At 25.9% G+C, this 17,125-nt stretch overlaps 1 protein-coding gene across 3 annotated transcripts in view; it reads right to left on the reverse strand.

Moving 5' to 3' along the window:
• The window catches only part of LOC136985464 (cell adhesion molecule Dscam1-like), a 44,553-nt gene that overhangs the window by 6,263 nt on the left and 21,165 nt on the right, over window positions 1-17,125 (reverse strand). For all 3 annotated transcript variants that reach the window (XR_010882344.1, XM_067282753.1, XM_067282754.1), the window contains exons 7-14: window positions 16,662-17,072; window positions 4,452-4,613; window positions 3,461-3,751; window positions 2,512-2,631; window positions 2,235-2,408; window positions 1,526-1,673; window positions 1,071-1,219; window positions 577-708 (exon numbers count right to left, since the gene is read on the reverse strand). Coding sequence is in view for 2 of the 3 variants with exons in the window: in XM_067282753.1 (XP_067138854.1) it covers window positions 577-708; window positions 1,071-1,219; window positions 1,526-1,673; window positions 2,235-2,408; window positions 2,512-2,631; window positions 3,461-3,751; window positions 4,452-4,613; window positions 16,662-17,072 (1,587 nt within the window). In the remaining variant the exon portion in view is untranslated. The remainder of the gene's footprint in view (window positions 1-576; window positions 709-1,070; window positions 1,220-1,525; window positions 1,674-2,234; window positions 2,409-2,511; window positions 2,632-3,460; window positions 3,752-4,451; window positions 4,614-16,661; window positions 17,073-17,125) is intronic.

Consider the following 17,125-nt stretch of genomic DNA (forward strand, 5'->3'; position numbering starts at 1 on the left):
CTGCATACGAGTATCATCGATTGTTGATCAAACAAATTACTTAAATAAAATTTATAATATTCTGTGCTTATTAATACGATTAAAAATCGTTTTTCTGAGAAAATTAAGCCGTTCTAGAAGCACAAATTTATTTAATAATTAACGCAAAACATTAAGCGAAGTAACAAGTTTAGATTATCCTCATTCGAAACACATTATATTGCGTAAAAAACGAGTTTTTTTCATAATAAAAATTATATTGATACCCTTAATCTTATCAGTAATGCACAAGAAAATTTTTAATTTTTATGCTAATTATCGCATCTAAAATTGAAAATATAATTAATCTCTTTTTTATTCAGTTTTTTAAACTTGTATCGACTATAGAAATGATCATTAATTTAAATGCTATTTAAACATTACACCATTAAGAATTTAATTTATATACCGAGTAAAATAGAAAAGTTAACCTTACTTAAATATTTAGAAAAATATATTCTGTTAATTAATATTTTAAAAATTAAAATTAGAGAATAAGAAAGTAATTATTTTAAGCAATTTTTCTGTAACTAATGTTTTGACTTTATGGCATTATACCTTCAGAAGGAATCCACGATATAATATATTCTGTAATAGGAGAATTTCCGGTATATTTTTGGCTCCATGATAATCTAACGCTCCTGCTAGTGACTTCATTAATTTCTATATTTTGTGGAGGATCAGGTACATCTAAAATAAGTAAAGACGAACTTTAAGTGAAAAATTTTTTCGCTGAAAGTAAAGAAAATATACTTAAGTATATTTATGCTAATATAGTTGCTGAGAATGACTTCGCGAGAAAACCAATATCGTCTTGCACATCCATCATCATTATCATCATCATCATTTATCTTCGGTGCAGCTGCAATTCGATATGGGTTAGATGCGTTTAGGTAATCTTTCTGCTAATGCTCTATCTTTTTGAAAAATCTTAATTTTTTTCCTTCTACTGTTTCTTTTCTTCCAACATATAAACTTATTATTTTATTTTAGATGAGAATAAGTTTTTCAAGGTTTAAAGAATTATTTACAGATTTAGAAAAAAAAATTACTTTGTATTGTTAGCTGTATATTCGCAGTATCTTCACCGTATTGGTTTCTAGCTGTACAAGTTAACATGGCCGAATCATCTCTTTCAACCGATGCTATGATGATTTTAGACATTGCTTTTTTATCTTCTTCGAACGTTTCGTATAAATATCTAAATGTATTTAGGAAAAAAAACTGTTTACAAGTTTTCCATAGATTCAAATAATTATTACTTTATAAAACTAAAACAAAAAGTAGTTAGTAAAATAAAGTTAACAAATTTATTTAATTAAACTGTTATAGCTGACTTCTAAAACAACTCTGGTCGTTTAAAAAATACGTAATTACGAAGGAAAAAACAACGAAACACAAATTACATAAAACCACAAATTATAGAATTTAACTAAACAAATGTTGTTTTTTTTAATTTGTTGATCAAACCTCTCATTATCTAGAAAACATTTTTAAAGTTAATTACCTGGCTTCCGAAGCGGGATCAAATCGGATACCATTTCTTCTCCACAGGAATACTACTGGCAGATCTCCATCAGCATTACATTCGATTTCAGCTCTTTCCCCTTTTTTAAAATTCTTCTCCAAAAACTTGGTCTCAAACCTCGGTATGCCTTTGAGGTAGATATAGAAGAAATGAAGATTTCCAAGTTTGGAAGGTTTCTGTAGAATTTTAATGTACATACTTGATCGAATGAAAGTTTTCTATGGAGGGAACCTGATGCTATATAGAAAACAATACAGGGTTGGATCATTGCCAACCGATCGATTCAATCTTGTTAGCAATTCTTTCCCTGTTCTAGATAGAAGAGAGTGCGCGTGTTTGTTTCGATAAAAAAAACTCCCAAACCAAAAAGAAAAAACAATATTTATTCTAACAGATAATTATCCTTTCTTATTTATAAACAACCAAAAGATTTATAAACTCGTAAAAGCCGTTAAATAAATTCGGATTTTAAAATAGATCGAAACATTCTTCATTATTCCGTATACACAAAATCGATAGTTTGTAAAGTTCTTCAATCAATTTGAATAGAAATTTTCTCTACACAAACGAGACTATTGATGAATATACTCCCCATACAGGATTACAATCGGAATTTTAAGTTTTTAACCTCATTTCATTAGAAGTTTGTTTTATTTTTAGTGTTGTAAAAGTTAGAAGCAATACTTACTGTGAACTGTAAATCTAATAATGCTACTGATCCCACTTCCTACTCCATTATTGGCTTCGCAAACATATAAACCTCCATCGTTTTCTTCAACACTTCTAATATTCAAAGAACCATTCACTAAAATGTGAATATGAGAACTACTTATGATTGTACGATATTCTACTGGTTGGTTACCTTTATATGTATATATAAAGAAATAATGGTTTTAGTTTACCCAGAATTTTATTAAATTTAATTTGACGTTATGGTGTTTTTTGTAACCCAGTTCTGTTCTCACCTGTGGCTACTTTCCAGCGAACGTGTGGCTGTGGTACACCACTAGCTTGACAATTGATCATTGCAGATTTACCGACTACTGCTGAAGTATCTTTAGGTTGCAAGAGCCATCGAGGTGGAACTAAATAAGATGGAGAGGTGAGAAAAATGTCAAAAGACTTCTTACAAGTAATTAATTTTTCTATAAAAACTGACAATGCTTCAATCATTTTATAAAAGTTACCTTTAAAAAAATATATTTTTATATATAAAAATAAATTATATACTCAATGTATTAATGATTAATTAATAATTTCAGGTAAGTTTTTAAGGAATAAAAATAGTTGGATTTATTTGTAGAAGTTTAATAGCAAAAAAAGAAAAAAAAGGTTGTGGAAACGTTTTTAAGGTATTTTCTTTAAAAAAATATTTGTAATTTAAAAGAAAAATAAGCTATAAATATATATTGAATGCTTTCAAAATATAAAATTTTTATAGATAAAATACAAGAAAAATAAATAAAGTAGTTTCTTATCAAACTATAGCTATTTTTCAATATAAAATTCATAATGTTTCATAAAAAAATTACTTTAGAAAAAAAAGCTATTACAGAAATATTTCTGATTGGACTATTTAAATTACAAATAACCAATGAGAGAAAGAGACGTTATTTTTTATTACGCTCTCGTGTAATTTGTCTATTTAAATTTAAATGAACCAATAAATGAGACAGAGTTTATTTTTAAACTGAAACTTCTATTTAATTGGCCAATTGAAATTTAAATTAACAAAAGAAAAAAACTTTGTTATTAAAGAGAGATTGCTTAACAAAAGAAAAGTAAGAAATCGGATTTGAATTTTAACAAGATAATAACAATCAAAAAATAAATTTCAACATATAAAATTTCTTAAAATATATTTTTTTGAAAAATTTATATGAATTTTATCTGATAAAGAAAGTACTAACTAACCTTTAACTGTGAGTTTAGCGCTGTACGAATCAGAAGCTAAATCATTTGTTGCTACACATGTATAATTTCCATTATGAAGATAAGCAAGTTTTTTAATAGTCAGTGTCGATACAAAACCACCCTCGCCGTAAATTATAGAAGCATTTAACTTTTCTTCTGAAAGAAGTCGGCTATCTTTCATCCATTTAATTATGAGAGGCCCATCACCGGCAACCACAATACACGTTACTGCAGTTCTCATTCCTTCATGAAGTTCATCTTGAAATGTAAACGGTGCTATCTTTGGACCACCTAAATGTAAAGAGTATAGATGTTTATATAAGCAGGACGAACAAACAGAAGTATTTAGAATGTTATTCCCTATAGGAAAGCCGAATGTAGACAGCTTTGAAAAATACATGCTAACTTTAATGTCGGTGGCCGTAGGCAACGTTTTTGGTATTTTCAGATTTGTAATTCGATAGATTTAAGTTGCTGGATGCATAGAATAGGTGATAAGATTTATTACTTGTCTTGGTTGAGTGTGAAACCGATATGGTTAGGGAAATTACAGGAAAGGAATGGATGGTTAGGTCACAAATCAAATTTAAAGATTTTTGTCCATAGGCGATAAAAATTGAATGTCTTATGGTCAATTTAATCTTACGAACATCGTTTTCACTATTGAAATATCTCATTTTTAATTTTAAAATGCATTCTATATGAATTCCTATACTTTGAATGGATTGCCTTTTTTTATTCTTTACTTACTGCATCTTTCAAATTAATTCACTTTATACCCTTTCACGCCCTTTTCTTTTTTATTATTTTTCAAAGAAAATCGTTTGTAATTTAAATTAAAAATTAATGAGATGCTATCTTTACTAAATTAAGAAAATATAATTTTAAAAGTTTTCACATTTCTCATCTAGAAAACGAATTTCAACTTAAAATGAAACTCAAGACGATTTTTGGTCATTAATCAGCTATCGTTAAGGATCCTGCCACTTACTTCTGACGATAAGTCGAAAGGTTCTTTCAGCAGAGTTTCTTTGGTCATTGGATACCTCGCAGCTGTATCTTCCCTGATCACGTGATACGTCCACATCAGCAATCACAAGGGTCCCATTAGGAAATACCCGCTGATGTTGACCAATGGGGAGCGTTAAAGTCTCTAAAACATCAGAAAATAATTATTTCCAAGAAATACTTCGTTTAATATATATGTACAGTACAGTACAGTACAGTACATTACATAAGTAAGATTGTAAAAAATTTAAAATAAGCTTTCTTTCTCAAACAGTGAGCATTCGTAAAAAAGAAGGAAAATAAAAAAGCAATTTCCCTAGATTGCGTGTGATTGAATTTTTTTTTCCTCCTTACTTGTAAACAGTAGGTTTGTAATAAAGGCTCTAGCACCTGGAAGAATTTAATACCTGTGACTAAATCATATCTAAGACAAGTTTCCCTCAATTGTATCTTGTATCTTATCATCTGGAAGAAGTACTTGAGTTATAATGCGTAACAAAATGCTGATGTAGCAGAGTTAAGTGTAGAGCTATCCCAGGAGGGTTAACCAACTTTACCAAATCGTTGCAGAAATAGATTAAAATAAAACGTGATCCTGAATTTTAAATACTTACCATTCGAGGATATTTAGTATTTAAGCCATGACATTTAACAGAGTGTATAACTTATCCTTCCTATCATTTATAATATGACAGAATTTAAGTAAAGATAGGAATACATTAATAAATAATTGATTCGTAATTAATAAGGGGAATTTAGTACGCTTTGTGGCTTTATAGCAGTTATGTATTCAATAAATATAACTTATTTTATATTTTACATAATCTTGTGTTTATAAATATACAATTTTAATAACCCTCCTTTGTTGTGGATGTTTATATTTATATATACAATTTTATATGTAATTATATTATAATATATATTATATATATATATATATATATATATAAATCTAAAAGAAAAAGTTTATGCTATCATCTATGAAAGCCTATATAAAAATGTTAGACCGTATGGGAATTTTTTAAAAGCATATCTTTGTCAACCTATTCGCTTTAAAAGCCTAGTAACTACTACATCGATCTGAAACATTTTTGAACACATGTTAGATAGGGACAATTCGATTTTGAAACCTTTTATCAAAAAGTTCGCCTTATATGAATGGGAAAAATATTAGTAGTTCGTTTATTTTTTAAAGTACTTTTAAACTTTATATTTGATAAATAAAAATTATAATATAAAACAAAACGTGTATTTATGATAAATGAATTCCAGTTAAAGTCATTAGTAGGCATAATAGCAGTTCAGGAGTTCAGGAGTTGTTCTTATATAGTTTTTAGATCGTTTCACAAATTTTATCCTTTAATCATTTTACGTATTATCTGAAGCTGAAAATCTGATGCCTTAGAAAATAATTTAAACAACGATAATCAATATTTAACTATAGAATAAAGTAATATAAATTGTTGCAATCATCATCGACAATCCGTTTCAAATTAGATAGCAAATACTGTATAAGCTTTCACGGGAATAAAAATTGATTAAAAAGAAAAACCTGTCTGCTTTTAACAATATATTTAAAGCAAGTAATGAAAAATCTTTCTGAATTGATTGGAAAATGTTAAGACAATTTCTTTCTTTAGTATCGAGATACTTTCTATTTAAGTTAAAGATTTAAGTTCCTATCACATTGATGTAATTTTTCTTCAAAGATTCAATTTACTTTGGTGTGTATTGGCACATTTACTACGTCTTGTGACAAGGCACCTCTGTTAAGAGTATTACCTGCAATTGGCTGACAAGGCATTTTTCACTTAAAGCAATGTTCTCCTCGTAAACCTTCGTTTTCTTCATTTACATTTACATTGGTTCGGAATAAAAATTATCATAGTGGGATAAGAATAATATATTAAAAAATAATAAGTTAGTAATATTTTATGAGATAAAATTAAAATTTTTATATCAAAAATTTACAATAATAATAAATTGTTTTAGCGTTTGATTTTGAATTAATTAAATTCTCCAGATTTAATCTCTCTTATTTCTTTTTTAATTTATGTAAAATAAATCAAATTTTTTTATATTAGATGGATAAATTTATTAATATAAAATAACATTTTCTTTAATAATATATACGTATACATATAAATTAATTTTGAAAATAAGAAAAGATGTATATTATTACACTAAAATTTTATCTTTAGAAAAATAAATATACAATATAGATGGTTAAAATTTAATTTTATTTTATTTTTATATTTATAATAATTGAATATTAGTTTGTTAAAAACATAGTTTAAATAAATAAAATACTTTATAAATTTTTAAATTTCCTTAATTAATTATTTTTACATTTTTTATAATTACATATACAAAATGTATATTCTGTTCTAAATTAATAATTAATAAATGGGAAATTATTTTATTGTAAATATTTTTAAATTTTAATTACAAATTTTTTAAGTTATTTAAACATAAAAATAGAACATTAATCATCATTAATTCAAAATTAAATCATTTTAAATTTAAATAATAATTTTTCCCTTAAATTTTCCAGTTGATTAATTGCTATATAATTAATAAATAATTTACGATAAATACTATTAAGACCACCAGAAACTTTTTTAAATATTAAAACTAAACTAATAACTGAAGCATATTTTAAACTAGGAAAAAAATTTATTTTTGAATATAATGAACTGTCACTAATGCAAATTCCTGAAGACAGATAATAATATGAAATATAGTATTTACAAAAATAAAATTCAGCTATTTGTCAAGCGAAAGGAATTGTATAAAAGCAATCAAGTATACAATCATTTCAAAGATATATTAAAGAAGAATTATCTGTTCAAAACTTTAGTTCGATTAAAGTGGCACACATCGTTATGACGTCATATATGTGGATAATGAATTTGAACTGAAGATCGATATCTATCTTTTTTCATTTTCTTTATAGTTTTAATGAAAGCTTTTTCTATTTATCAAAAGAGTTAAAACTGCCTTCAAGAAATAACAGTCTAAAAAATTGTTTTTATATAATTATAAAAGAAAACATTGTTAATAAAAATATAAAACTAACATAAAATTGTACAAGTAAATACTTTATTTTTAAAATTTCTTATAATCTCATGCTTATATATATATATAGTCTATTATTAAAATTTTTTAAACTCCCGGTAGAATATTAAAGCTATTATAATGCAAATTCGATTACAACTACTTGAAAACTACCACACAAAAACTATTTTTATGTAAATTTGGAAATCTTATGCTCTTTCATTTTTACATGTATTTAAACATTATTTTATTTGTTTATTCGTATTTAATTACTATGACTGTTAAAGATTTTTAATAATTATTATTTATATTTTAATATGTAACGTTTATTCCGTAAATATTTGTTATAAATATAAATTTTAAAATGAAAATTCAAGAAAAATAATATAATACTAATTGAATAAATTTTAGAAATTTTATAATTAGATTAATTAAATGTTTTCTCTTTATTATATAAAAATTCTTAAATTTACGATAATTTAATTAGATAATTACAAACAATTTATGTAAGCTATGATATACTTCATTTAAAACAATGTAACTTATATATATATATTATATATATAAATTATATATATATATATATGTACATAAGTTACATTGTTTTAAATTTATGTAACATATATAATATGCATGCGCAATATAAGTGCAATCAATGTATATACTATATATGTGTATGCAATATACAATATTAGTCTATACAAATATATATAATATATATAAACACTGTATATACATTAAAGTATATTATAATATATATGATGCAGTATAAATATATAATATTATATACCGTAAATATATGTATACATAATATTATACTGTATATTTATGGAAGCATTTTTAAAATCTTTAAATTGAATTTTATAACTTATTAAAAGCATAGAAATATTTAAGTAATATCTTTAAATTTATTTAAACATTTATGAATCTCAAAAAGGTATAAAAAATTCTTTATAGTCTATCTAACTCCAAATATCTAAAACATGACAAAAACTTTAACGACTTTATATTCTCAAACATACAAGTTCTCACCCCTACATCAGAGTCTATAGAGACTACTCAAGTAGTCTCTACAAGCTCATACTTATTCGTACTTTTTTAGTTAAAAGAGGTAGACTAAAGTAAGAATTTATTAAATATTTATTTTGAAATTATAAATATATAATTTGAGATTAAAAATATAAAGATATTTGATATTATGTAAACAGCATAAAATTTTTAATAAAGATTATATCAGTAAAATTATTATTAAAAATTTATGACTATTTCCTTTAAGAATTTGCTATAACTATCAGAACTTTTATAATCTTTATAAATTGATTAAAGAAAAATTTATAGGTGTAAGCCTGTATGTTATATCCATTCCTTATCCCTTAAATACACGTACAACATTATATCTAATAAATTCAAAATTTTATTTTTGTTCCACAGATATAGTTAGCCTAATTAACATTGCCCGATAGTCTTTATAAATATTTAATTTTTAATTAAAACGTTTACAAATGTAATCTTACCACGTCATAACTTGTATATAAAACCGAAGAGATATAATTTTAATAATAATCATCAGGGAAAATACTTCACACCAATTTTTTATTTTAGAAGATAATGATTCATCGTAAAAAAATCTAAATTTAAATTTTTAACATTAAGAACTTGTCGAAAATTTTGTAGTAAATTATAAAAAGTATTAAACACTGTAAGACCTATGTCATATTTACATATAGTAATAAATCGAGTCATTAAATCTAATGATATAGGAAAGCAATTCCTACTTTAATCTTCCGAAACCCTAAATATTCATACAATTTAATAAGTGGTGCGATATATTTTCAATCTTTATTACCGATTTAATATTTTTAAATTACAAGACTCCCCGTCATACCATTAGACAATAACCCTGGCAGTATGTGTATATGGACACCAGTGGAATGACAGTGCAATTTAGATTTTATCACCCAACCGCCAACTCGATGTCTGGGCTAAATTGGATTTTATAAGAGACTTTACTACAACAACGTCGAGCTAGAATAGAGGTTTATCCTAAAAACCGGATTCAATAATCGAATCCTAGCACACCAACTCGGTTATCCTATTATCGTAATCTGCTGCTTGGCAGAACCTAAAGATCATTCATACTTTAAACAATATAGAGTATTGTTTCTTCTGTGTAAAAATAGATAGAAGACACTTGTACCCATAGGATATATCCTTTAAAATAATCGTATACTGTATATATATTATAAATATGCTACTGTTAGATATAACTTAAATGATATTTACTACCAACTTTAATGCTTTCTTTTTAGATTGGATGATACGAGGATTGCTTGGCTTTATATTTTCGTAAGTAAAGATAGAAATACACTCAGTGTCTTTAGATTCTAAAGGCGAGAAAATAGATAGGTTTGTAAGTCCCATAGGTGATTTATCTTTTGTGATTGATTAGCAGCCAAAGAGAAAAATTGTCTCAAGCCCAACAATCACACCATTTGTTGGAAAACCGGATAGTTCACCTGTCCACAAATCCAATCTACTGGTATCTGGAGAAAAAGAGAGTTTGAATATAACATGTGGAAATAGTATACTTGTCATTGATAAATGTATGATAGAAATTACCTCTTCATTCTATTCTACCACATCATTGGCTACTGATAGTGACCTGATTGGATTACATACCACGTTTGGCTTACTATCTATAACATAACTATTAATTTGAAAGCATCGATTGAAGCGTGGATAAATCTGATTTATTAATATTTATCGCGGTTCTAACCGTTAAATTAATAATTCTACATAATTTCTTACGCGGTCGTTGGAAGGAAAACCATTTTTGAAAAATTGCAAACGTGTAATTTATTACAAGGAAGAAAAAAGTATACAAATAATTTCGAAACATAAAGGATAAATGGCATCTAATTTAAATTTTAACTGTGCAGAAGAGAATATCGATTAAAACATTTCAGGATATTATTTATAACCGGAAAAAAGTGTAATTAAACTCACTGTACAAAACTGTATATAAATTGACTGGAGATGAACTCAGTAATACTCCGAAGAACAAAAAGTAATAATTATTATGATAAGGCAGACGTGTGAATATAGGAACCGCCCTATCATAGATCTCCTTTATATGTCCCTAGGGTTATTACACACATTGTTCTGATAACGATTTGCTGTTACAAGAATAGTCCGTAAACATCTGTGACAAGAATGCAGCTGGTACTTAATTTATAAACGTTATCCTATAAAAATTTCATATTTCTTTTTTTCGCTTCTTAATATCCTTCCATCTTCAATATTTATCTAGCGATTTTAAAGCTTATTGAGCGATTTCGTGGACGATTTAACGTTGAAATTCCTGAAGTAACACACTCGTTCAAGCATTGAACAGTTTAGAGCAAGCTGCAGCACATCTTGATAAATGAATTAATGTTCTGTGAATGACATTTTGATTTCCAGAACTCTATCTTTATCAGCGTTAAATAGCCTTAACTATAAAGCAAACTATTAATAACTCTTAAAATAAACATTAAAGCTTATCATTAGATATTTAATAAATTCATTATTTGATAATTATAAATGGATTTTGATATTTTAATAACACTTTAATGAATTATAAAGTTTAAGAATAATAAATTTAGAAAATTTTATTTTATTAAAATGCATTCCACTTTAAAATTTATAAGTCAATGATTAAATTGCGTGATTTTTCATGTACTAAACTCCGAAACGATTTGTTCTTTAGTAGAAATTTAAAAATTTTTACCTATTATTGATGAACACCAAGAGAGCATCATTTAGTAAACTGGGTTTTAATATATTTGTCAAAAGAGAAAGATGACAAACTATCATTCATGCACTAAAACTTATTTATAAAACAAAATTACTCACTTCAATTTATTTATGGCTAGTCTCAACTTTCAAAAGCCGAAAAATTTATTTAACAAAACACATTTATTTCTATAAGAATATTCAACTTTGTTTTCGAGAATGGCAACTATGACTAACGTCAGAACTTCTACAGTACGTGACATTTATATATTGTTTAATAACTATGTACAGGTGTATTAATTATTTTCTAGCTATACAACACCTAAAAGGCTCCAAATCTAGAGGTTCGGAACCCGTTCATCTCCCTTAATATTTTAAGTGGTGCAGGGTTCCCCAAAGTTGAAGACTAAATATAATTTTTATCCTTAACTTTGAGAAATCTGTCATTACTTTAAAATATTGGGGACCAAATAGGTTCCGTCCCTTAGAGTTGGCATCTATGCAATACACATCTTTCCATCGTGTTGAACATTTATAACTTCTTTCTCAACATTCAAAACATGAACAATCTATGTTTATAAAAATTTTTAAACGGCAATTTACAATATTAATCTTTTAAATATCATATCTTAAAGATGTAAAATGTACTCCTTTTCTTTTTAATACATTTAGATCGATATGATATTTTTGAGATAAGGAGATATGTTCCAGATAAGACGCATCTTGTTACCTCGACTCTGTACAATGTTGTGCTTTTTAATGTAATTTGAAGACTTAAAATATTTAATATTATAAATTACATTATCTGAATAATGCAAAATATTATAAACAAAGAACCTTTAACTATTTAATAGACTATATATAATAATACATTTAAGTATCTTGTAATTGTTGTATATTAATGAAGTATCTAAGACGAGATAAGTGAGAATTCGCATTGAAACCGATTAAAGTTTTATTTCCGAGAGAAAATAATAAAAAATTAATAATTTATATTTTAAATAATTTTAAACCTTTATACATTTGAGTCGTATTTATTTGATATAGAAATAATACTTTACAGTCTTTGAACAGAAAGAAATTTTTGTATATAAACAAAAATATTTTATCAATTTTTTTCCCTTTATAAATAATAATAACAGCACCAAAATCCCGTTACATAACAGAGATTTCATCAAAATCCTCCACGGGATTTCTAAGTAATGATAATAATACAAGAGGAAAAAAGTTCAGGTTATTATCATAAAATCTAATGGCATTGTATAATTTAAAAACATCTTATAAATATTCAAAAGTAAATTCTACGAAGGTTTTCTACTCAAGAGATGCTCAAAATAAAAGATGAGAGAGAGAGCGAAATGTAAAAATTGATAATTTCCTTTTAAATTATTTATTTAAATTTCTAATAACTATAATCATCAAAAATGTACAAGAAACGGATGAAAATAAGAGAAAAAATTTTGAATTAATGGAGAAAAAATAATGCATTGTTCATTTAAAAAAACAATGTAATAGTTATAGTTTTTCTTTCACTTCTAAATAAATCCAAAACAATAAAATTGAAAGAGGCTCATAAATTAGATGTAGGAAGTTCATTTTTTCTTGTTTGTTGTTTCCACTAAAGTACTTTTGTTATTCAAACAGTTTTTCTCTGCAATGAATTATCCTTCGCCACCGAAAACGTGCTTAGGTTATACAAAATAATTAGTTCAACGCTTGTGGGCATAAATTAAGTTAAGCTTAGCGCCATTAAAGTGAAGAATCTGTGAGAAAGAATGCAACGTGCGTAATACTGATGCTTAGATGAAATCCATCTTGGAATAATGTTCAACAATTGCTTCTACACAATACTTGAGCGCGTTTAAAATGTAATAACAATATATATAATTTTGTTTCTTATCATCGAAAGATCCATTAATATGATAAAAATAACGATTTTAGTTTTGGAAAATTCACTTTTTTTCTTGCACCGAGTTTCTTTATGGCTATACAATAACTGTTATTTACGGTTAGTGCAACGGTAGAGCTACTATTTAGCGATAATGAAACCTTCCTTATTTAACCTTAATGACATCTATCCTAGCAGTTGCAGCCTTTTAAACTGGTGATTATTTTCTCCAGCATCATATTGTTCCAAGGTAAAAGCATTATCTAAACTCGATAATATAATAATTTAAAAGTTTATTATTGGATATTTTTTATATATAAGTAAATAAAAAAAATTTAGTATTTTTTTCACTTGAATAATTCATTAGTCTATCCATCAAGTTAGAAGTTGCTAAGCCATAAGCACTGCTGATGCACTGTATAAGGCTGACAGCACTATTAATGGATATAGTCATTCCTATCTTAAATTTATTGCTGTAAGTACTTTTCATAAGTGTCCTTGAAAAATGTTTTCAAATTAAGATTTTGAATAAATGAATTTCCAATTAGGGATAATTACATTTGCTGAAAATGTCATTTGTCTAGAAATATGCATGCAATTTCACAGTTGTCAGCCAATGTGATGAGTGAGTTTAGTAAAGACGTGTCAAACACTTCAAAAGGCAATTTTAATCTCTTTTTCTTCAAATATCCTTTCAAAAATATTTTATAAAATATTAAAGTCATTCTTCCTTTCATTTTTAAAGAAAAAAAATTTAACAAATTTAATTCGTTATACTTTCAAAGCTTGGAATAAAAGTCTTGAGTTTAATTATCTCGAAACAAGGATTATAGAAGTGTATTTTAAGAAAAAGGAAGAAAAAAAAGAAAAGTATATGTTAAAAAGAAGAATATTTTCTATTGAATATAAATTGCATAATAAAATTACCTAACCTATAAAAGCTAATTCTATTTGATGAAAGAAATTCATTTTATTGATTAAAATTTTACAAAAAGGTAATCTATATCAAAGGTATTTTTTAATGTTTTATATACTAGCTGGATTTATAAAAATTTCATCACGGTTTTTATTACTGTAATTAAATAATAGTAATTTTACAACTTTAATTTACTTTATAAATTAATATCATGTAGCATGACTTAATGATAGAAGTCTTCATATCTGTCCTAAAAAACAATACTGGATGAATGATATTAATGCTAGAAAAAATACTACTAGCTTAGGAAAAATCGTTAAAATTTTGCAATAAATAATTAAAATACTTTTTAAATCGTCTTTTATTGCATATCGCACTTTCATATTTGCATAATATTTATTTATTTTAAGCTGATCAGAACAGATCAGCTTAAAATAAGTCCAAGGGAGAGCCTAAAAGCAAAATAATATTTTATAAAAATTTATGTGTGTTTACTTATAATATTAATAAAATTTTTTAAATTTTAACAAATATTTTTATATAATTCTTACAATTACGAATAATTATGTATTCGTTATGGAAGTTACTGTTTAATTTTTATTATTATATACCGTTGCATAAAGTTTATTTAATACAAATTTTTAAATAATATATGGTCTATGTATTTATATATAATTTAAGTATAGCATTTCTTAATGTACGTGCCAGTTTTTGTAATATAAATTTATATTTCTGTTGTTATTTTTACATTAAAAAATTGAAAAGACGGAGAAGCGAAATGGAAAAGCGTTATTATAAATTACGAATAATCGAAAATCCCTTTTCAATATAATTTAATCTTCCTAAAAATTTAGAAATAACTAGAATAGGTAGAATCATTAGAAAATATCTAAAATATCACTTTCCTCTCTGCGGATAATTTGTCATTGATGCTAAAAATATTCTTAAAATTCTTGGATAATAATCTCTTTTCCTGTTTCTTTTAGTGTAAATTGGCACAGTAGTTAGTTTGAAACAAATTCTTTTAAATTATATTTATAAAATTTACAAACTATACGGCGAATGATAATAAAAAGAAGTTTTAAAATGGAAAAATCCGACACATTTGCAGTAAAATTTACTTACAAATCTCCCAGAAAAATCAGTAGAAGAAGGGAAAAAACAAATGCTCACATATAAATTTACTAATATATAAAAATCTGTTAATTATACCATAAATTATCGAAAAGAGTTCTGCTAAAACGAATACGAATAAAAAAAAAACTTAAAAAGATTTTGACGTTACCTCATAAAATTTAGATTTTCTCATCCTGATTGGAATCTCTCCAAAAGAAAACATGAATTAAATTTATTATATTTGAAATTGGACAGTTTTATTTACAACTGATTAATGTTACCTTGGAATAAGAGTCACATTAACTGTAGACCTTTTTTATTTTTCAAAAATTTTGTATGTCTGACCCACTTTCTCTTTTGTGAATCAGTGGCATATAATAAAAGACAAACATTTACGAAAAGTAATGGACATATTATTCCTACTGCGTTTTCTTGTCTCCATTGAAACTACTTATCAATATCATCAAGTTTGCAAATTACAGCCGCAAATGCAAGCACACATTATGGCAATATTCCAAGATAAATAGTCTCCAAATTTGAAAGATAATAGTTAATAACAGAATAAATTTTTAAATTGTAAAGTTTTTTATGCATAATAAAAAAGATAAAAGAGTTAATATTTTTTATCAATTTTTTATACATCAAAAAATCAATTTCTTTAAAAATTTCATAAATATACTAAATAAATATTCCTGTAATAAAAAGTATATATTTTTTAATATTTGACAATAAAGAAAATTTATTATTTAAAAATGAAACTTTAATAATAAATCTTTTAAAACTATCCAAACAACGTATCAATAGGTCTTAAACATATTTTGTTCTGTAATTAATTTTGCTTTGTTTTAAATCTACCTAGATTAGAATTATAAAAGACTTAGATACATTAATGCTAATACATGCAAATATTTGTAGAATATCGCGAAATTCCCGTGCAAGATTAATTTGTATACTTAAACTCTTAACATTTAAGAGAAATACAATAACTCTCATCAAACTAAAATTTAAGTATCGTAAAAATTTTCTCTAATTTCCTAGTTATAGATATTAGATCTCTTTCTTTAACGGTTTTTTTTTAAATATTTAAACAAATTTTGAATTTAATATCCAGAAGCTTGTTTACGGAAACTTTACGATAAATCTCTTTAAGTTTGCTATCGTGATTAATTAGGGCGATCAAAATTTTAAATAGGTATTAAATTAAAATTTTTAATAGACAATTTAAATTAATTCTTCTTAAACGTACGACAAAACATTTAATATTTAACTGAAATGATTATAAATGTAACAATTTTTACTCAAGTATCCCCTTTAAAAGCATCTTTCCTGCATATCTCTCCATTTTATGCCATTACCGGAAGTAATTATTTCATAACAAGCACATCCCGATGCATTTCCTGTCCTAGAGGAAGTACTCAACAAACGGAAGGAAATAAACTCACCATATTTCCAGATAATTGAACTGTACGGATAACCGCCGAATGGGCAACTGATGATAAAAGTCTTTCCAGATAAAACTGTAAAGTTACTTAAGGGTCTCACAAATAGTGGTCCATACACATTTAATCTCTGAGAGTGGCTTTTCTGTCCTGCGTAATTTGTAGCAGTGCAGGTATAAACTCCACTGTCACCCACATCAGCTGATGTGAGATTTACGTAGCTAATGACATCGCCTTCTGTGGTAGCATATGTATTTACCACCGTTCCTGCTCTACTAGAAATGGGCCATATTCCGTCCAGAATCCAAGTTATCTGTGGAAGAGGGTTGCCTACAGCAACACATTTCAGCGATACAAAAGAACGAGGATGCACCGTCTGTTCTTGATAAACATATCGAAACTCTGGTACCAGATCTATAAGTAATAAAATTTTATTTTAAAAAATCCGATTAATTCTATAAGAAAAA

Source organism: Centruroides vittatus, unplaced genomic scaffold, assembly GCF_030686945.1.
Source record: "Centruroides vittatus isolate TY-2023 unplaced genomic scaffold, ASM3068694v2 contig_970, whole genome shotgun sequence".
In the NCBI taxonomy this organism is placed as follows: Eukaryota; Metazoa; Arthropoda; class Arachnida; order Scorpiones; family Buthidae; genus Centruroides; species Centruroides vittatus.